This window comes from Penicillium crustosum (genome assembly GCF_028827405.1).
Source record: "Penicillium crustosum strain IBT 35664 chromosome Unknown utg000002l_segment0_segment0, whole genome shotgun sequence".
In the NCBI taxonomy this organism is placed as follows: domain Eukaryota; kingdom Fungi; phylum Ascomycota; class Eurotiomycetes; order Eurotiales; family Aspergillaceae; genus Penicillium; species Penicillium crustosum.
Window position 1 is genome coordinate 205,140 of NW_026623123.1, and position 20,910 is coordinate 226,049.

General features: G+C 49.4%; 8 protein-coding genes across 8 annotated transcripts; 2 read left to right on the plus strand and 6 right to left on the minus strand.

Annotated features, from left to right (window-relative positions):
• Positions 1–477: 477 nt before the first annotated feature.
• N7487_003580 (putative MFS transporter) lies at positions 478–2,060 on the plus strand (the record flags this gene model as incomplete). The annotated part of the gene is made up of 2 exons (XM_056871327.1): positions 478–1,828; positions 1,894–2,060. 2 exons carry the CDS (start codon positions 478–480, stop codon positions 2,058–2,060), a joined length of 1,518 nt encoding a protein of 505 aa, XP_056729047.1.
• Positions 2,061–2,323: 263 nt separating this feature from the next.
• On the minus strand, positions 2,324–5,603 carry N7487_003581 (glycoside hydrolase family 35 protein; the record flags this gene model as incomplete). The annotated part of the gene is made up of 5 exons (XM_056871328.1): positions 2,324–3,113; positions 3,169–3,328; positions 3,386–3,679; positions 3,733–4,729; positions 4,803–5,603. 5 exons carry the CDS (start codon positions 5,601–5,603, stop codon positions 2,324–2,326), a joined length of 3,042 nt encoding a protein of 1,013 aa, XP_056729048.1.
• Positions 5,604–6,284: 681 nt separating this feature from the next.
• On the minus strand, positions 6,285–7,985 carry N7487_003582 (elongation of very long chain fatty acids protein; the record flags this gene model as incomplete). The annotated part of the gene is made up of 2 exons (XM_056871329.1): positions 6,285–7,124; positions 7,197–7,985. The coding sequence occupies 2 exons, from the start codon at positions 7,983–7,985 to the stop codon at positions 6,285–6,287; spliced, it is 1,629 nt and encodes a 542-aa protein (XP_056729049.1).
• Positions 7,986–9,131: 1,146 nt separating this feature from the next.
• Positions 9,132–10,793, minus strand: N7487_003583 (uncharacterized protein; the record flags this gene model as incomplete). Its single annotated transcript, XM_056871330.1, has 4 exons — positions 9,132–10,457; positions 10,520–10,539; positions 10,590–10,617; positions 10,692–10,793. The coding sequence occupies 4 exons, from the start codon at positions 10,791–10,793 to the stop codon at positions 9,132–9,134; spliced, it is 1,476 nt and encodes a 491-aa protein (XP_056729050.1).
• A 550-nt stretch (positions 10,794–11,343) lies between these two features.
• Positions 11,344–12,965, minus strand: N7487_003584 (alpha/beta hydrolase; the record flags this gene model as incomplete). The annotated part of the gene is made up of 2 exons (XM_056871331.1): positions 11,344–12,601; positions 12,679–12,965. The coding sequence occupies 2 exons, from the start codon at positions 12,963–12,965 to the stop codon at positions 11,344–11,346; spliced, it is 1,545 nt and encodes a 514-aa protein (XP_056729051.1).
• A 536-nt stretch (positions 12,966–13,501) lies between these two features.
• Positions 13,502–15,406, minus strand: N7487_003585 (cation:proton antiporter; the record flags this gene model as incomplete). Its single annotated transcript, XM_056871332.1, has 7 exons — positions 13,502–13,933; positions 13,996–14,527; positions 14,593–14,713; positions 14,773–14,823; positions 14,877–15,002; positions 15,101–15,307; positions 15,370–15,406. The coding sequence occupies 7 exons, from the start codon at positions 15,404–15,406 to the stop codon at positions 13,502–13,504; spliced, it is 1,506 nt and encodes a 501-aa protein (XP_056729052.1).
• A 1,411-nt stretch (positions 15,407–16,817) lies between these two features.
• Positions 16,818–18,011, plus strand: N7487_003586 (uncharacterized protein; the record flags this gene model as incomplete). The annotated part of the gene is made up of 1 exon (XM_056871333.1): positions 16,818–18,011. The coding sequence occupies one exon, from the start codon at positions 16,818–16,820 to the stop codon at positions 18,009–18,011; it is 1,194 nt and encodes a 397-aa protein (XP_056729053.1).
• A 272-nt stretch (positions 18,012–18,283) lies between these two features.
• N7487_003587 (pseudouridine synthase PUS7) lies at positions 18,284–20,539 on the minus strand (the record flags this gene model as incomplete). The annotated part of the gene is made up of 2 exons (XM_056871334.1): positions 18,284–20,279; positions 20,331–20,539. 2 exons carry the CDS (start codon positions 20,537–20,539, stop codon positions 18,284–18,286), a joined length of 2,205 nt encoding a protein of 734 aa, XP_056729054.1.
• Between the last annotated feature and the right edge of the window lie 371 nt (positions 20,540–20,910).

The following is a 20,910-nucleotide window of genomic DNA, read 5'->3' on the forward strand; positions in this document are numbered from 1 at the left end:
GTCGGTAAAGGATGGTATGATCGGGATAAGTCCGGGGTCTGAAATTTCCCCGGCCCTTTCCCAGGTTTTATGCAGGGAAGGGTATTTGGTTGTCCCGTTCCATAACATAGGCTTCTAGGTTGATTGGTATGATATTTATAGACCGGCAAGTTTGGGGTATTACTCCCTATGTCGTACTACTACTCTCGGACCAGACATCAACGCCACATATCTCTCCCCCCCTGCGGAGGGCAGAGGATTCCAAACTCATAATTCGCAACTCGCCCCGACGTGCCGCCGAGTCTCACTCTCCACGTGTGCACTTTTTTCCTTCCTCTCCTTTCTTATATCCCTTGCTTCCTCTGGTATCTTCGTTTCGACTTTGGCTTAGACTCTCATATATTGAGCCAGCTGGTGTGGTCTTGCTACTTATTTCAATCCTTCTCCCATCTTCCCAGCAGTTCATTCTTTCTCACACCAGAAAAGCAAACAACAGAGATGTCTCCCAGAAACCCGGAGGTTGAAGTGGAAGATATAGACAAATCTCTCATCGACAATGTTGAAATTGTCGCCAATGCCGACAGGCCCAACCCCCAGAAAGAAGCTCCGGCCTACGTTGCCAATCTGACACCCGAAGAACGCACGAAAGCCGAGAAAGCTCTTGTTCGCAAGATTGACATACGGCTATTACCCATGATAATTCTCATGTACATTCTCAACTATCTCGATAGGAACAATATTGCTTCGGCTCGTTTAGCAGGTCTTGAGGAAGACCTAGGTCTTGTGGGCAACCAGTTCGCGACTTGCGTTAGTATACTGTTCGTTGGATATCTGTTGATGCAGATCCCGTCCAACCTGATGCTCAACAAATTCGGCAAGCCAGCCCTCTACCTCCCCATTGCTATGATTCTCTGGGGTATCATTTCCACCGCCACCGCCGCCGCTCAAAGCTACGCAGGTCTCGTGGTGATCCGCTTCTTCCTGGGTTTCGTCGAGGCTGCCTACTTCCCAGGCTGCTTGTACTTCCTGAGTGTTTGGTACACCCGCAAGGAGCTGGGGTTTCGCACAGCAGCACTGTACTCTGGATCTTTGCTCTCGGGTGCTTTCTCAGGTCTCATCGCAGCAGGCATCACTAAGAACATGGACCACGTGCTAGGACTGCGTGCTTGGCGATGGCTATTCATAATTGAGGGTGCTTTCACTATTGTGATTGCCTTTGCCGCAATTTTTGTTCTCCCCAACTTCCCTCGCACCACTAGTTGGCTTTCAGAGGAAGAGAAGCAGCTGGCCGCGTGGCGTCTGGAAGAAGATATCGGCGAAGATGACTGGGTCGACAGCGAACAACAGAGCTTCTTGCACGGAGCTAAGCTCGCCTTTACAGACATCAAGACTTGGGTTCTGATGCTCATGATCCTCTGTATTGTCTCCTCTGCCTCAGTTACCAACTTCTTCCCGACAGTCGTCAAAACACTCCAATACGGCAACATCGAGACCCTACTCCTGACAGCGCCACCCTACTGTCTGGCCGTTATATGCGCCTTTGGCAACGCATGGCATGCAGACCGTACCGGAGAGCGGTATTTCCACGTTACCGCACCGCTATACATTTCCGTCGTGGCATTCATCATTGCTGCTACTACCACAGCTACTGCACCCCGCTATGTGGCGATGATGCTCATGGTACCGTCTTTCTACTCCGGCTACGTTGTCGCCCTCGGCTGGATCTCAAATACCCTGCCTCGCCCGGCTGCGAAGCGTGCCGCTGCTCTGGCTGCTATTAACTGTGTCAGCAATGCTAGCAGTATCTATGCTAGCTATATGTATCCTGATTCTCAGGCTCCAAGATTTAGTATGTGTTACTCTACCGCTGGTCTTGCTTTTAGCAATATCAACTAATAACTGATACTATCCTAGTTCCTGCCATGTCCGTCAACTGTGCAACGGCTTTTATTGCTATTGTCTCTGCCACGGTGCTTCGATTTATGCTCGTGCGTCTCAATAAGAAGCTTGATCGTGGTGAGGAGGTTGAGGGTGCTGTTCCAGGCGAAGGAAGCCGTCGGGGTTTCCGCTTTTTGATTTAAGATTGGATCAGTTTTGGATTTGCCCAGGTGGGCTCTATGTTTTGGAATATAATGAAGGAATCTGGCTCATGACCATAGTATTCTTCTTGTTTTTGATGACTATCTAACTATGGTATGTCTGCTGGACTAGGATGCGTAATAGATGGATGTTGAGAATAACAATTACTATGTAAGATATCCATGATATGTACTATATAACACGTTGAATGTTAGATATGTAGATCTAAAGCATTTCACCACAGCCACCTTTCAAACTATTGAACTCATGCATATTTTACCCTCTCCTCAGTCCACCCAGGCCTCAGATCCTTAGTATCCAACGAAGCCACATCCAACGAACTGTCAGCAATATAGTTAAGCCGCCAGTCGATCCCAATACTAGCCCCCTCTTCACTCTGCGCCCAAACTGCCACACCAATCGTATTCTCCCCGGTGTAATCCAAAATTCCCACAGGAACAGGATAAACAACCTGATTTCCAATATAAGGATTATATCTTCCATACTGGTACCCATTTACAAACAACTGAGCCCGATATTTCGTCGTCACACCAGCCGGCGTAGAAAGAACAAACGAAATAGACACATCAGTGTGCGCAGGGATATCGAGGGGAATGGTAGTACGGAAGAAGCGAACCGTCGCACCCTCGAAGCTAAGGACAGACTTTGTCGAATCCTTAGTGGATCCCTCCTCTCCCCAGGCTGAGTCGTCAAAGCCGGGTAGATGCCATCCAACACGCTCTGCAAATAGTCCGTCTTCGTTGTACACGCCGCGCACCGGGTCCAAATCTGACTCCCCGCCTGCGGTTCCGGCTAGACGCCAGTGCGTGAAGCCCGAGTCCGAGCCGAGAAGGTTTGCGTCCATGATTCCGCGTGGGTTGAGGGCGCCGGTTGTTTGGTCGTGGCCTGTGTCGTCGTGGACGATTAGGAGGACATTTGGCGTGTCGGTGTGCAGGGTTGCGTTTGTGAAGGACAAGGTGAGGTTCCCTTGGGATGCGGTTGCGTTTCCGAGGTAGGAGGCAATGAACTCGCCGTTTAGCCAGGCGGACCAGCCGCTGTAAGTAGCACGTCAGCACTATGTTAGTTTAATGTGGTGGTTGTGGTACTTACAATGCAGATCCTCCTTGGACATTGATGAAAGCCCCTGTCGCTGTTCCATTGAAGTATCCACGCCACAGGCGGACACCATTATGGAAGCCGTATTGATCAGCGTAGAGGACGGGTAGACTTGTTGGGGTTCTCGGGTTGAGTGTTGTCATATGGTTTGCATCTGCGAAGATCAGCTACTTTCCTTCGTGTGATGTTCATATAATAATGAGTAACTTACCAACCCACGCCACGCCAGAGTCATTGTAATCCGTAAACCGCTCTGGCAGACTGTCTTTCGATTTCCATGAAGCGAAAGTTGGCAGCTTGATGGATTTCGGGGCATCGAGCGAGCCCTTGAGACTGCCGTACTCGGTCGAGTGGGTGTGAACTTTCTTTCCATTCCAGGTCACAGACTTGACACCGTGTGGTGCAAAGACGTCTAGTGTTGTTGCGTTGACGACATCACCGGTTATCGCAAGCTCGGATCCGGACAGCTTAGCGTCACGGACGAGATACGGACCCTGGACGAGAACTGCAGCAATAATTAGTATCTTGAGCATGAAAGGAATAATGAAGAGAACGAACCACTCTCTGTCTCCGGCACGAATGGATCATTGGTGAGTGCAGGAGCCCAGAAATCATACGCCGACGTTCTATCAAGCACGATAACCCTAACGCCATCATCGTATTCCAGAACAGTCGTGCCAGTGGATTGCGTGAACGAGGTCGTCAGACCGCCATGTTCTTTAATGAACTTGACCCGTGAACATCCCTGGCATTTCTTGATAGAACCCTTCTTGGCTCCCTTAATGGAGAACTCGCCAGACTCGCCTGTTGGAACCCAGAGAACCAGTGTGGGCTTCTTATCAAAGACAGTATATGTCAAAACCTCGGCTGTGGAGTACAGCAGAGTCTTCGAGCCAAAGGTGAAGTCCGTCACGATGATCTTCGACTGATGTCCATTCAAGCGAATGGTGCTGGCATACTTGGGGATAGTTAGAGCACCCACCGAGGTATTAACCTTCAAATGGAATGGCTCATTCGTCGAGATGGAAGTATTGGAGTGGAAAGTAGCATAGAACGCAGCATTTGTCTCCGGATTCCGGAGCTCGTAAGCCCTGACCGCGGGGTTATCAGTGTACTGCGTTCCATTACCAACCAACTCCGTTACGGTCAGATCCTTCGCAGAGCGAGTGAATAATGCCAGCAGTTTAGTCTCATGGTATTTCGACCAGATCGACCGGTCCTCTGAGATTGGCGCCGAGTAGTCGTAACTGGTAGCTGTCACTGGTGCAGCCATAGAACCGTGGTTTTGACCACCAAACATCATGTACAAGGACATTGCTGTCACACGCTGCCCGATGTTCCAGCGGTAGAACAGGTTGGCAAAGTCATCGCCGATATCACCGGGGCAGCCACCTTCCGGTCCACCCCAGGGGTTGTACGAGCCGCCCTGGAACTCGGGCATGAAAGCAGGCATGCTGGGCTGGGATTCTTGGAAGTAGTCGTAGTAGTCCAGGACCTGGAAGGGGACGTAGGCGCCATTGGTGGAGGTACACTGGCTGATATCACAGGTCCAACACTAATACACAAGGTAAATTAGTTTTCATTCCTCTTTCTCTTCTTTCGCACCGGAGAGATGGAAAGTCACATACCGAAGGATACGAGTCCACACCAGCGACGTCAACATTCCCACCCGCATCAGACCAGTCCTTACCCCATGAGTGCGTGGCCATATTAGGATCATTTACGGTCAGTGGCAGCGTAATCCCATTCTTACGAGCATTAGCCTTAAGCAGATCCATGTAAGCAATGGCTGTCTCGTTCGGCACACGTAGGGAAGGATCACCGAGCCACTGATTCCCGTACTCATTTTCAATCTGATAAACGATAGAGTTATGGCCATCAGTCACCTGGTAACGACTAGTGATCTCCGTCACTTCGGTAAAGTACGGTGTCCATGCATTGGTGTAGCGGGTATCATTATTGCGGAGGGTACCGTACTCACCCGTCGTCAGCCACAACGGGAAGCCGCCAGCATTGGCTTCGGCATTGACGTACGGGCCGGGCCGGACGATGATGTACAAGCCCAATTCCTTGGCGAGTTCGAAGATCGGGGTGATATCGCGGGGGCCGGTTGAGAAGTCCACGGTTGCGTTGTTCGGTGCGTGGTACGCCCAGCTGGAGTAGAATGCGAAGGCTGTGAAGCCGGCTGCTTTGATTTTCTCAAGGATATCACGCCATAGTGCCGGTACAGGGATGCGCCAGTAGTGGAATTCGCCGGAGAAGATGAAGATGCGTTGACCGTTTACTTGGAAGCTGTAGTGATCCCATTGCACGACGGTGTTTATGCCATTATCATGCAGTGGCCATTGCGTGACGGCTTGGTCGTCTGCTTTTGTAGAGGCCCCGAGACAAGCTAGGAGGACTAGCAGGAAATTGAAGATGCGCGCCATTTTGGGTCGTGGGCCGCTCTTTGGCGAAAGCTCCTGAGCATTGCCGGTGTGGCCATGATTAATTTATAGTTGTTTTCTCGATGAGCCGCTTTATTTTAGTAAATGCGGTATTGGTCAGGGTTCAAGGCGCGGGTGTTAATTCCCCCTTTCATCTTGGAAATGGTGCTTTGATCCTAGTAGTAGTGGAATCTCCGGTGCTTGGCCGGTGGTTTTTCCTCCAACGGGAATACTCCGGGTGGGGGAATTACTCCGGATGTGAGGAGGACAGGGATACAATATACAATATTGAACATCGACACATGTAATAAAGATGTTCCTTTTATGACACAATAAACGGGTCTGCGATAAAGATGTACAAAATAATATATGCTCATACAGAAATATAAAGGCTGAGAATACAAAAAACGCTGTAAAAGCAAAATCCAGCTCTCCGGTCAACCTCTGAGACACGGGATAGCCAAGTCCGGGAGGAGGGGGAAATAGTCCGGGGGAGAAGGCTTTTCCCTGAATATGCGCCAGGGCCGAACCGGCAAGGGTCCCCGTGCTTGCGGGGAACGGTGAACACAAAACAAAGGCTATCCAATATCATAGCCGACCATCAAATAGTTTTTTTTTTTTAAACCCCCAAACTCCAAATCTATGCGGTATAGGAATATGCCAACACTTCTAGGGTTGCAAATTTTAAGCATTGTTATCCAGTACCCCGAATGGGTTTTGGCCCTTGGTGCTTGGGCTGGAGGGAGTCTCTTTCTCGGCCTTTTGCTTCTTAGCTCCCTTCTTGGCGGGAACCTTGGCGAAGCCCTCTTCGGACCCCGACCGGCTGACTGAGGCCGAGGCAGTCTTTGCCTTGGAAGCAGCAGCTGAGCGGGTGCGGATGGGTGAGTCAGGAGTGGCCTTCTCGGCGATCTTCCGGACCTGAGCCTTGAGAACCTCATCATCGGTAGTCACCTCGCTGGTCTCGCCCTCAATAGCAGCCTTGCGGATCTCACGGCTAAGACTCTTCAGAGCATCCATGCCGGCCTTTTCAGCGGCCTCCATGTGCGTAGGCTGCTTCACACCGGGGTCCTTGCGGTTCAGGTAGGAGCGGACGAAGAAGCGCGCGAAGAGATAGGTGAGGGGAAGAAGGTAGCAGACGTTCAGCCAGATGGCGAATGCCTGACCGGTGGTGTCTGCACAGGTCACCATTTGTTGGGAGTAGCCGGATTGCTGGACAGGGGCAGCGTGGAAAGAGGTGCCCACGTTCTCGGCAAGTCCTTCGGCGCCCGCAGCCCGGAATGCCAGCTTCTTCAACCAAGAGATCGAACCAACCTCGGCGGTGGCGGAGGCGGCGACGGAAGCGGCGTTGGTCAGCTGTTCCAAGGCAGCGCTGCCAGACGGGTAGGGAATAGTGTAGTAGACGAATAGGTAGGCGGCCGCCATGTTAGTTCCAAAGACGAACTGGGTGATTTGCATGGTGGTCAAGCTGCGCTTGATGGCGTTAGGGACGCGAATGCGGAGAGCGGTGATGGTGTAATAGGTGTACTAAAGCGAGGGGAAAAAGGGTTAGTAACTTCGCTTAACAAATTCAAAAGCAACAAGATTGTTCCCACTTACCATCATAGCGTGAATGGCTGAGTTAACCAGGCAGAAGATCCAAATGGGAGCTGCCATGTAGCGGATACCAGCCCACATGCACATCATAGCTCCAGCGTGGTGGTAGGTCTGTAGGGTAGAGCTCTTCTTGCCCTTGGCCAAAATAATTATGGTATCTACAACCTCGTAGAACTTAGACAGATAGAAGAACCAGCCGAAGTAAGCCAAGCCCTGGTTCCACAGACGACCGGCATCCGTGGGGTCTGGCATGCCATTGGTGAGGTGGAAGGCGGGATTGGGAATCGACCACTCATCAGTGATGGGGCTATAGATAGCGGCATTGCCGTAACCGCGGGGTCCATTGATCTTGCACAGCGAGTCCACCACTCCAACCAATCCATGAGGGTCGTCGCTATCCGGGAAAGAGCTCCTGAATGCCAGGAACATGCCCGCAAAGGTCCATGCGGAATACACAGCTAGGAAGACATTGTGGAGAACGACGAACAGCTTGAACAAACGGGTGTTGCTGAACGCATATGGTTTATATCCACGGCTCTTGTTGATGCGATTGATAAGGACCACAGTGATCGCGTAGACACTAGCGATTGTGATTGGTAGCCGGACGTCCAGCACCTGGTTGTAGAGATCGTTCGGGATATTGAAGGGCTGTTTCCATGTCGGGGAGTCAACGTGAGGCGCGGGGATGGTCACTGGAAGCTCGCGAGGAGGGAATGTGAGGAGAGAGGCAGGAGGAAAGGCAATGCGAACAATTGCCTGGCCAAATTTGGTGGGCACATTGAAATCGTGCATGGTGATTGCCACGCGAAAGCGTTTAATTCAACGCGTCAACTTGACAAAGATGATATAAAAGAATATAAGAGAAAAAGATATGTGATTTCTAAAGAGGTTTAAAAAAAAAAGAAGAAAACGGTTGAAGTGTTGAAGTGCAGTGGGTCCTTCCCCGATAAACTGCCCTTTGAAATTCTCAACAAGGGCAATGACCGACGATCTCGATCCGCCCGCGATTAGTTTGTTGGGAATTCCAAGGCTTGGCCATCAAACGTGCCGAGGTTAGATATCGCCACTTGCCTAGAAGGGTAAACCATTGACCATACATGTACGGACTATCTCAAAATAGACATGGAATAGTGAAACTCTGTCTCTCAATTCCATACAGGAATCCGATAAGCGTATTGCACTGCCAACAATTAGTATAATTAATTTCAATTAAATTTTTTTTTAAAAAATAAAACAAATTGAAAGTTATGTTCAAGGTACTCTGTTGGGCTGTATAACATCTGGACAGCTGCAGAGCTGTACGGAGTACATAGTTGTACTTTACAGGCTCTGCACAGCCCTGTACCCTGTACAGCCCAAGGAAAGGCTGGGGAAAAAGTGCTGAGTCAGCCGAACAAAGTTATGAGTTCCCTGGAACATTTCTTGCGAAGGTTTGACATTGGAAAGTTAAAATAAAAAGCTTGGAACCTTGGAAGCTCCCGAGGTCGATTGGAAGGTGGTGACCTCAGATCACTCGTGATCACCTGCTTGTTGGGATATTTGAACCACTATAATCGTCCCAACATGTTGAGGATATGCAATCAGATATAAAACAGCCTAATCGGATCACATGCAGCCTCGGACCTTACTGTATGAAACGCATGAGACTCACTGGTATACTTTGTATGTTGTAGACGGGGTTTGTTGATCTACAACCTTGGGAATTATTATACATCGTACAGGATAAAGGGGATCTGCACGTGTCGTCATCATGACAAAATTGTTCGATTTCCCTCCTGTTTATATTGTAAAGCAAAAACTCCCATCAACACCAAGAATGCGCAACATACACATATACACGGTTAAAACTACAGTCCTTAGCGGGGCTTAGTGCTATGGGGAATGGGAGGAGGTCCCGGCTGTGATGGTGACGAAGCGTCAACAGGGGATGCACGAAATTCAGCTCGCTTGGGCGGAGGTGGCGGGGGGGGCCTTCTTGCGTTGGGCTTGAGTCTGAAGATCGGGATCTGCGGGTGACACCGTTGGAGAGTTTGACTGGCCCATGGAGATAGGCCGAGAAGGTGGGGGTGGGCGTGGGATCCGTTTGTTGGCATCGGCGGAGAACTTGCGGTCCTCCACAAATGTGTTGAAACGCGATGTGACTCCACCCCACTTCTCTTTGCCCATCTCGATCTTGTCCGCATGGCGTTCACGGAAATCTTGCACAGAGGATGTGCCCCGTGCGGGCTCCGCCGGTTCCAAGTTCATACTGGAAGTATTCGACGCGGGCCGGGCCGGGGGACTAGGCGCTGCTGGAGAAGACGCTGCTGGAGAAGACGCTGCTGGAGAAGAGCCAGTGAACCGCGACGCGTAGCCACTCAACTTCTGTTTGCCTGAATCGATTGAGTCCGCGTGACGCTCACGGAAATCACCGTATTTCTGCTTTCCCGAGTCGATGGTATCTGCATGACGCTCGCGGAAATCACCATACTTCTGCTTTCCCGAGTCGATGGTATCTGCATGACGCTCGCGGAAGTCACCGTATTTCTGCTTTCCGGAATCAATCGAGCCTGCATGGCGCTCGCGGAAGTTCTGGAGAGAAGACGTGCTCGCGTTCGTCGAGGCCTGAGCAGGCGGGGTGGATGCCGATGGAGACCCCGAGGTATTCATTTGGGAGAAGCGGGACTGCAGCTCATTGACAGGCGTATGTGCAGGTGACGTCGATTTCTGCTGGCCAATCCCAAACCCAGGAACCGAGATGCCAGCGTTTGCTAGGCGGGAAGTAGCATCTTGATTGATATAATCGTGGGAAAGTACCGGTGCGGTGGAATAAGCGGGGGGCGGGTCGGAGCTAGGGGATCCATTACGGGCAGGAAGTCGTGGCGGAGGCTTTGGCGGCTTTGACTTTGAGATCGAGCTTGTTGAGGCGGAACCTGCTGAGTCTAGTCGCCGCACTGGTGGTGGAGGGAGATGGTCTGTAGACAGGCCGCTTGTGTCGACGCGATACGGGACCGGAGGCGGGGCGGGCTTTGGGACCTCTTCCTCCTCTGCTTCGGCTACTTGCTGTTGGTGGGAACTTTGGGCGTTAAGCTGCTCCTGGGACAGTGGAGCTCCTAAACCCCGACGGTCGGGGGTTGTCTGATTTGGCACCGCGGCTGCTCCATGGTAATTGATGTGTTTGGGAGGGGGTCCAAAGGAAGATGGGTCTTTGAGGGACGACAATGGTTGTGAGACATGGTCAGAGCGGTTGGAGTTGGATTCATTGCCCTTTCCCATCCAGCCTGCCTAAAAGCGAGCAAACGTTAATACCAATAGACGAGTCATGAAGACACGAGGTGTGAGCCTACCACTTGGCTCCTGATTCCCCCTGTGATGAGGAGCCATGTCCGGAGCCAGAGCCAGAGCCAGAGGATTCACTTTCCTTGCCCTTTCCCATCCACCCAGCCTAGTATCAAGTATTAAGTTAGCACCAATGGCCAGCCGAGTTGCGAGTCCCAGAGAGGCGAGGGGTGAGCTTACCACTTGGTTGATGCCTTTGAAATCGCCACGCCAGCTCTCCTTTCCACCTTCCTTGCCTTGAGGGTGCCAGCCACCCTTCATAGTATTGCGTAAACCACTCATTATGCTGCAGACTTGCAGTGCGGGGATGACAGTTGCCAAGGGGTTGGGGAAGCGGTGACGACAATATCCCCACCCGGTCACGTGCGGGCTTGATCTAGTAATTGATTTACATAGTTTACAAAGTAGGTACTGTATATGATCGTTGAATATTCAAAGATGATAATTCAGTCAAGTTCCTGAATTCACGCCTTTCAAAGTACAGTTTTGATTGTCAATCAAGGATGTAAATAGGTACCTAGGTGGTACAATCCTGCCCAAAACAGGGGTTATAATGAACTTGAAGGATAGTATTTTTGCCCTTCGGGGCATATGGTCAAGTGAAAGTATACGGAATGGATGACTGCTTTCTAAGACTGCCTAATGGGAAACTTTAGGTTAGCTTATAGTGAAATATATATATATATATATATATATTATACTGGTGATTGCAAACGTAATCTTTCTAGGGCTGGAGAATGAGCATATGAAAGAGATAAATCTATTAAGTATAAATGTATGTACATAGTTGGAAATGACAAACCAGGATCTAGATTAATTAGAAAAAACCTCTTTAATCAAGACTTTCTTGGAGAAATCGTCTGGTAAGATCATTCTCAATCCATTGCTCAATTCGCCCAACGCTATCTCCGACAAGGTGGTCGTAGTTTGCACCCTGTGGGATAAACATGGACTGATGTGCTACGACTTCGTCCATATCCTCCATTAATATCGGCTCCCAATGGGAGTTATTGTTGTGTCTCCAATGATGTGACGGCAAGAGGACGAATTTGCGAAGGTGTTGTTGATTAGGGTCTGAGGAGTCCGTGGTTGTGACGGAGCCATTCTCAGTTGAGAGGGAAATGATCCCTGAGAGGGACTGGTTCTCTATTCGGTCGATTGAGGTTGAGGTAGATAGTGCGGTACTTGCATGGTCCACCGGCAGATTATCCTTGTCATCGTTGGCATTTTTGGTTGCCAGGGAAGAATGAGAAGCAGCAGACTTCAAGGGCTTTCGTTTGATTGTCATGTTGCTCATGGAAGTGGTTATTTCCGTTTCTTCGGAATCACTTGACGTATCTGAGTATTCGGGCGAGTGGATTTTCGTTGCGTATTCATCCAGATCCATTTCGACCTTTTTTGTAGACTCGTCGTTTTTCTTCATAGACTTTTTGGCCTTCTTTTCAGCTTTCTTCTCGGCTTTCCTTTCAGCCCTTTCAGCTTTCCTTTCAGTCTTTTCGGCTTTTCTTTCTGCTTTCGTCTTGCCGTTTCGCGATTTGCGACCAGTGCTCGCGGTATAGTAATTGACAAATCGTACTCTCCAGGGGCTGGACTCAGCACCTTCCAACTCCATCAAGTGCCGATACCGCTGACGAAGTTCAGAATAATTATTGACACAGCCAGCAAATGTCAAGGGCGATACTATGCGTTCGAATATAGATCGGGAGAGATTGTCGGTGTTTTTGTTGACAAAATGCATAATGCCATCGAGGAAGCCACGATCAACCAGACGGACATCGTTCATAAATGGTGGATCAAAGTTGGGGTTGAAAGGGGCGGGTTTGAAGGCTGCTTCCAAGACTAGAGATTCTTGTTCTGCCGCATGATTCTCCTCATCTGCCGGGTCTCTCTTAGGCAATAAACCCATGGTTCCCGTTGCTATTACGCGGGGATGGATTCCCAGAAAGGGGACATCAAATCCCACTACTCCCAAAATTCGATGCTTTGCTCGCCCGTTTTGTTGTAAGCGAGCGACATCTGCAGCTAGGATTCCGCCGAGACTATGTCCCAGCAGGATAACATCCAGGTCATCTGCCTCATGTGGCAATAACCTACAAGTATCTCCATTAGCATATGGACCTAGTTATAAATATAGGAAAAACGGGCTTTATGTGTCGCAATCACATACCAGGCACTAAATTGATCCACAGCTGTTTGTATCTCACCTTGAGACTTGTATCTAGGATACATGCGGGTGTACACCACGTGTGACTCGGCCAAAGAGCCCGTTAACAAATCATGAACATGCAGGGGAAGGTCATGGAAGCTGGCTTCTGATCCCATGAAGCCATGGATATAAATCAGTAATAGCCTGCGCTTTTCTGTTGTCTGATATCCTTGGGGCTGAGGCAGCGACAGGGTGGAATGAGAGCCATCAGCGCAAGTACGAATATTCCCCTCCATCCCCATATCCATCTCACCAAAATAAGCCTTAGAAAGACGCTGAGATAGGAAAATGAACAACAGAATTCCCTTCTTGGGTACTCGCCAAATTTCCCAAGGTTGGAATGCGGGGGGCCTTCCAAGGTTCGATTCCAAGGTTGCCACCGAAGCTTACTAAGTCAAGGGCTCTGGGCAGCTAAGGGAGATCATATCCACATGGAATAGCCTTGGAGAGAATGGAAAGACTGAATATGGGGTAGTAGAATAATTATTTAAAGTCTTTGATGTCTTTCCTCATTTTTAAGGGAAATCTCTGCTTGATTGTGAGTGTTATTATTAGGTCGACCCGCAAGGGTCCGTACTCGTATTCATTGCCTAAGCCACACGCATCCCGGGGCCATGGATTGTGGAAACAAGCTTAATCTCCACTTTGATACCTTGTCTGTCTATCTACTCTATCTACTCTATTTACTCCGTACGCAGTGTATAACTGCATTTATCAACTCTAGTGCATACACATTCTATGTACATCCATATCCTCCCTGACATGAAATATTTGCACAAAATGTCTATACAGCACCATGACTCGAGATAGGCAGAGGATTATCCTGCACCCCCCATTCGCCCCCCTCGATCTCTTGCGCGTAGAATCGAACTAGGAGACCAACGGTAACTGGACCAATGATGGTATTCAGAAGGATTGCCCAGACGCCAGTGATCAAACCCTCATCACTAACGTATGGAGTTTCGTTGTGGCCGATTTCGATTATCAAAAGCCCAATCTCACCGCGTGCTACCATGGCAGATCCTAAAAGTGTTGCGGCGAGCCAGGCCCGGTTCCATTTCTTCCCATTCTCATGGTCGTTTTGTGCTTCGTGGCTTGTGTTGTTGTTCTCGTCTTTTTGTATTCCCTGTCTTTCCCTGTCTTCATCTGACGTTCTTTTATGAGATTTACTCCCGCGAACGAGTTGCCATATGGGGATCCAGATTCCGACGATACACTATGTAGATATATTAGCTCAATTGCCCACTTGCCCAGGAACGGCTCTGAATATCTGCATACCTTTGCAAACGCCATCAAGAGGGTGTAAACGACCCCTCTCCAAATTCGTTTCCCGGTCCACAGCTTCAAGAACGGAATCGCGAATCCGATACTTGCGAAGAACAAAGGTTCCATCAAGTATTGCTGAGGTCCTAACAGGTATTTCTCAAAGGTGTGAACGAAAGTGGGACTTTTATCCGCCTCGCGTTCGCCTTCCTCGCGGCTCATGACAACAAATGGTCCTTCGGGGTGCTTGCTCGGTATGTATGTGAGAAATACACCCGCCAGAAAGGCACCAAATAAAACGGATGTACCAGTAAAGCCAGCGATTGCAATAAACGCCGAAAGAACAAGGGTCATGAGAATGATGTTCGAGATATGGTCGAATCGCGCAAAGCGGTATTCAATGAACCTTCGGAAAAAGGGTGCAAACACCCATTTGGTAACGATGGGCGTTACGATGGCCATGCCTATCGATGCTACTATAGGACGCCCAATGAGCCAACCCAGATTGACACCGTCCCCTGAAAGTTTGCCTAGGTCGCCAATCACACTATACGGCTGTTAGCTTGATGAATCGACCACAAACCTTACTCCGATTTCAAATAAGTAACACACCTCAACATAACAAGTCCTACAACATCATCGATGACCGCAGCGCTCACCAGAACTGACCCTACTCTAGTCTCAGCGAGATTGACGGAGCCAGACGCAGAGCTGATCACAGCAAAGGTGGTCCCTAATGGATATTAGCGATTGAAACGCAGTCAACCTAGAACTTGCGAAGAAATAGTTTACCTAGTGAAGTAGCGGAAAGAGATGCGCCAATGATGAAGGTCTCAACCGCACCTGGTCCACGTTAGCTTTTGATTATAGGAATTGGTTGGGCAAGAAAAACCAACCATATCCAAAACCAAGATAGAGCAAAAGGTATGAAAGACCAATAGGGAATAAAACACCCGTTGCGGCGCCCACCATACTCAAAGTGAAGTTCTGCTTGAGCAGATCTACACGAGCGCCAAGACCGCCTAGAATGGATGACATCAGTACCCAAGCAAGCTCTGGAGCCAAGGACCTCGGTAGAACAGCCAAGACGAAAACGTTTTTTTTTTTTTTTCCCACTTACCTTCGAAGATGATCAAAATTAAACCGACATATCCCAGAGTGACAAAAGTCTCTTGCCAGTTATGTTGAAGGATATTGGCCAACGGTAGGCCGTAGATGATGCCGACGGCGATTTGACCTATAATTCCGGCCTGGATTACCTTGGCGGAGACCCATCTTGCAAGGGAAAGGAAAAAGAAGAAAGAAACGATGATAAGGATATCGACAGCTGCAATAATTGATCAGTGAGGAAATGAGCAGAGATCAATTGGGATATGCTTGGGTACATACTTCCAGGTTCGTGGTATGGGAGGAAACCATTGGCCATGCTCGAGGGTTTGTCTTTAAACCTGTAAAGATTAAAGAGCAAGATTGAAGAACGAAAGAATAAAATTACCAGCACTAAAGTATGTGTAAAGAGCCGTGATCTTCATAGTCTGGGCAATCTGGGCATTGATCTGGGCATGCTTGGAGTGGATTGGAGTGGATTGGGTTACCGGCTCTGGTGCACCACGGATACAACCCTGGGGCCACTGATCACAATCGTAATAGTTACCTCATACATTATATGTTATAACTGGCTATTGTTAAAGTGTTTTGAAACACATGTATATAAAGTATACAAAGTGTATCAATTTTAGCATTTATCATGGTATTCAAAATAACAATAGTCGGCGAGTTATGAAGCCTTGTACACAAGGAGCATGGATCGAAACACCATAGCTAGAAATATTATTCTATACGCCCTACAGCTAGCTATATTTCATTTAATGTTAGTAGCATTTGTTATCACAGTCCATGGATCCTTTTATTCAGGTGCGTTGGTCTTTGCATCTAATTCTAGCAGTATCTATCGTGGTCCTTGCTGTCAACCTTGACGTTGAGTTATATCAGTGATGTGTTCGGGATAATATTAGGTACGAATAGGTTATAGCCTAGATATAGCCTGATGATTGAGCCATATCCCACTCGTTTGCATAAATTTTATGTACATTATACGGCACCAAAAGTAGAAATCTGAATCCTTGTTAAATATGTCCACTTACTATTGGCTCCTTTTACACTCCTGTCAGCATCGGCGTCAAAGCAGAACAATCCAATAATAAATTCCCCCACAAATGTAAGTCTGTCAGCCTACGAACTCCCCCAAGGAACTAAGCGGAAAGTAGTTAGGGCTCGTGTTGATCCTACGTGGCCCCCATCTTAGCGCCAACGTCGTAAAAATAGCCTGAGCATCTCGGACCCTTAATGGATTTGAAGTTTCAATATTTTGTCTTGATAATTATTTGTGCGATTGGAATTTTCTTTGACTTGCAAATTAGGAAAATATATCAGTTCAAAGGGATCATACTAATGCGAACTTTTTTTTTTCATTGACGCCGAGTCTAGTGCTGCATGTCGAAGCGCTTCTTTGTTAGAGCGTCTCATCTTGAGGGCAGTGCTTCAACCCCCACCCGGGGGCTGTTGGGTGTGTTGTAGTCCATACATTTTCTGCGATGTCCGTTTTTATTTCACATTTCTAGTTACCTTCCAACTTCTCTACTCTCAAGCCTGGGCATATATTTAACTATTTTGGACAAAGACATCGGGGAGTTGCCTAAATCGGTTATTGAATGGGAGAGTTCTAGCACTAGGGTCTTTTGTTAAAATTTGTACTATCTTTCGTGGTAGTTCTTTGTCTTCGCTTTGAGGTCTTCACATAAGACAAAAGTGCCCCAAAAATCCATTTTCAACCCACCATGCCTGCTATGGGGAGACTCTTGGGATTCGTGCCATTTGCAATGTTGAGCACTGGACTGGAAAACGCAGATACTCCAGATTCCACTCCAACCTCGGTGGCATCAGCAGCCCAGGATGCGATGCACACGACGGCAGCTGACGGAAAATACAACAATTTTGCAGAAATGTCAGGCTGGGTAAATCCAACAACGACAGCGACAGGTTTCCATCCTGAAACGGTTCCATGGCCCTCAGCCAGCGAGGTGACCACAAACCCAGCACCAAGTGAGAGTCCAGTGGATGCAGCCAGCTCACATTATCCCTCACTATCATCATCAACAACAACACCCTGGACCACACCGTCAATTTCAAACTCATCCTCTCTCACATCCGCCCAAACAACAATAACAACAAGCACAACCACAATCTCAGCCCCATCCTCAGAAACAACCTCAGCGACCAGCGACTCAACCGCTTTCTCCGGGGGCCCATCAAAAGCAACAAAAATCGCCATAGCAGTCCCAGTCTCAGTAGTCGGCCTAGCTCTAATCCTAGCGCTACTATTCTTCCTCTCCCGCCGACGACGCCGCGAACAGAAACGCAATGTGCTACCACCGCCCTACGACATAGCAACAGGCCATCGAAGCGCGGTATCAACGCAAGAGCTAATGATATCACCGAAATCCTCAACACCAGAACCAAGACGTTCAGTCTCAACCCCGGCAATGTCCTCAGCGCCGACGTCTTTGCCCTTGCCCATCCCGCGGATCCCGGTTATCAGCATCTCACCCTCGACGGAAAGTCGGGGTCGAACGCCCAGTCCCAACCCTAGTCCTGGCTCGGGCTCTGTGCACCGTATGTCTATGACTCGTGGACCTGGTGACTCTGAGGCGGAACTTGGGGTTGCGGTTGCTGTTCCGATGGATCAGAGGCGGAGTGCTACGGAGCAGGATTTTAGGGACCGGGTTGCGTCGGTCACGTCGTCGAGGGGACCGTCACGGTTGGCCAGGATGCCGTTTGAAGACTTTTCGGATGATGAGGTTGGCATTGGGATTGCGAATGGTGGGTCAGATGATGATGATGCTGTTTCTGAAGTGTCGGATTTGGGTGGGCGGAGGAGGGAGAGGGACTTTGATGAGGTTTCTGTGGTGTCGTCGTTCGATGAGGTGTCACCGATAGGCGAGCAGGAGAGGAGCCGGTTTCGGGGAGTCTGAGAGTGTCAGTAAGGTGATATGATATAATGAAGCTAAGCTCGGTCCAGATATTCTTTGGTGTAGTTTTCTTTTGGTCTACTGGCGTTTTGGGTGAGTTCAGTGAGTCCAGTGAGGGGTTCATTGTAATACATAGGCTACAAGTTGGGTATTTCAGACTATGTACTTGAATATGACTGGAATGATATCCTAACCACAGTACCAGTCATAGTATTGGAGGCCTCGAGGTCATGTGCAGTGTGAAAACGTACTGTTGACGCTAATCCTTATTCCGATTATCTTCCACCGCCGTAGTCAGCCTTGTGGGCTGCGGCCTTTCCGTGCGTCAATTCCCGAAGAGCCATGGTGGCGTACTGGCTTGATCCCAACTGGAATTTCAGAACAATGGCCAGCTTATCAGCTGCGGTCTCATCCGAAATAGTGGTATCAGCATTCTCATCCTCGGCCTTCAGCTTTTGCAACTCCGTCTTAACGAACTGCTCATCATCCTTGGAATAAAGCTTCACGTCGAAAGAGTAGTTGTTTCCAACCATGCGGCTGAAAACCTTGCGGTATCCGCCGCTAAGGCTGATGTCCTTCCACTTGCGACGCATGTTGGACGGGTCAAGGCCACCACCCTGCTCGTTTTCCATGAAGCGACGATAGAATTCCTTCATTTCGTTTTCGGGGTAGATAATGTCATATCCAGGCTGGGGAAGCACCAGGTCAAAGATGGTGTATTTGCCGCTGGCTGCTTCTTCGGCTGTTAGAGCACGTGCCCGCATGAACATGTCGTCGGCCGCAACGGCACTGTCCTCGCCCTGAGGAACAACAATGATTTCACCGTCGGCATCGACAGTTTCGGGAGCCTCGACAACAGAAGCAGCTTCTTTATCGCGGTGCTCTTGAATAATAACGAGATCGCCTTCTACCACTCGGTCGCCGTAGAGACGCCAGCGCTCACTCGTAGCAAAGTTCCAGACAAGCGACTGGTATGCGTGCACGTACATCAACCGCAGGTTCCGGGGGATAGACTGCAGCGCACCCAAATAATCCTTGCGGTTTCTTCCGAGGTGGCGGATTAGATTGTTTTCAGCAGAGAACTTGCGCGGAATCTTTTGCAGAGCCTCGTTGACGTTACCGCCGGTCTGGAAGATATTAATGGCCATGGCGCGATCCTTGTCATCAGTGCTGATGTTAGCAGTAGACATTTTCCCCTCCATTGCCGCCTGGAGAGATTCAGGAGCATATTGCAGAATAGCATCGCATGCGCCCTTGAAATCCCCCTGAAGCATCTTGACACCGACAATGTCCGTTCGGGTTGCGAAGGTTCCAAATCGCTGGAGACCGTAGTAGTTGAAGTATCCGCGCTCGTAGAGGTTCTTCAAAGAAGTACCGACGACCTCGGATGCCTTGGCAATCGCAGCCTGAGGATCACTCAGGCTCACGCCGGGAATTTCGACGTCACGCAGAGTAATCACAAACTCATTGCCCTGCAAATCTCCAAGCTCCAGACCTTGCTTGCGGTACACAAAGTCTCCAATGTAAGCATTGCGAAGTTCCGAGTTCACTTCCGCAAGGCGATCAGCGTGAACGCGCACAGCACAGGCACGCTGCACGGTCACACCCCGCCTATCCTTGGTTCCGGCGAATTGCAAAGACTTGGGGTTCATCCTCAATGAGCGAGCAATGTAGCCGATGACTTCCATTGTGTCCTTGTTCTCCTTGTAGATAGTGAAATGCAGGTATGGCCCGCCGAGTTCTTCCCAGTTTGTTCGGTGGCCCTGGGCTCGACCATTGGCTCGTCCTGCGGTCGCACCGCGCTTGAAACGGTTGTTCGCCGCGGTAATTGCCATATTTCCATCTGCGTCAGTTGAAGACTCTAGCTGAGAGTTGAAAATGCGACGGATGGCCTGGTGGATCTTGGTACGAAGGTCACGATCAGACACGGCAACGGTGACGTTTCCAAATTCACTGGGTCGGCCCTTTGGCTTAGACATGGCGATCTTGTGGAGCGCAATTATTTCAGCGGCATTCTGATCGCCAAAGTATTCCTCCAGAAGAGTGTGGTCCTCTTCCGAAACCTTGAACTCAGCGGGCTTTTCCGCATCCTGGGCCGGGGTACTCTGAGTTTGCTCCGTAGCCTGGGTTTTCACCTCCGGGGCATTTGGAGCGGGGGTAGGCTCTGTCGTAGTAGGCTCAGACTTTGCAGGCTTGCTGGGCGTATCGAGGCTTCGGAGGTGGACAACTTCGCCGGTGGTCATGATCTCGTTGACCATGAAATCGGTGTATCTGCGGATGATTATTAGTAGAATCCTAAACTATAGGAACAGGAGAGCTCACCTCTTTTTCAGGATACCCGAAAATCCCTCAGTGTCGTTGCTCACAAACTCCGTGATACCGACCTCGCCTTCCTTCAGAGCCTGCGCATCGGAGACGGCGGTGCTCGGAGTCTCAGTTGCACCATTGACGGCGACTGCGACTTCAGTTGAGCCCACATCTTCGGTCTTCTGACGCTTGCGCGGAGACTCCACGATATCTGGCTTCTCCATATTGTGTTAATCGTTCGGAATGGGTGGGGTTGGATGGAGAAGGTTGAACTTCAGGAACTTTTCCTGACTGATTGGGTTTAGCGCGAGACAGGGCCAAGTGTGGGTCAGCCCTACTTACCGCGTTGGGACAAAACTTATACTTCACCTTCTAAATTCATCATTCACTTCATTGATTCATTGATTCATTGATTCATTGCATGTTTGGCGCATTCAATAATCAATAGATCTCAATTCAGCATTGCCTGATTAGGTATTCCTATTTGACCCCAAGCCTCCTTCTAGAATCACACAGCTGTGTGAATACAATCTGAGATATTCCCAATACCTGCAATGCCTCAAATCGAATTAATGTGTTACAGCAGCGGTGTGAC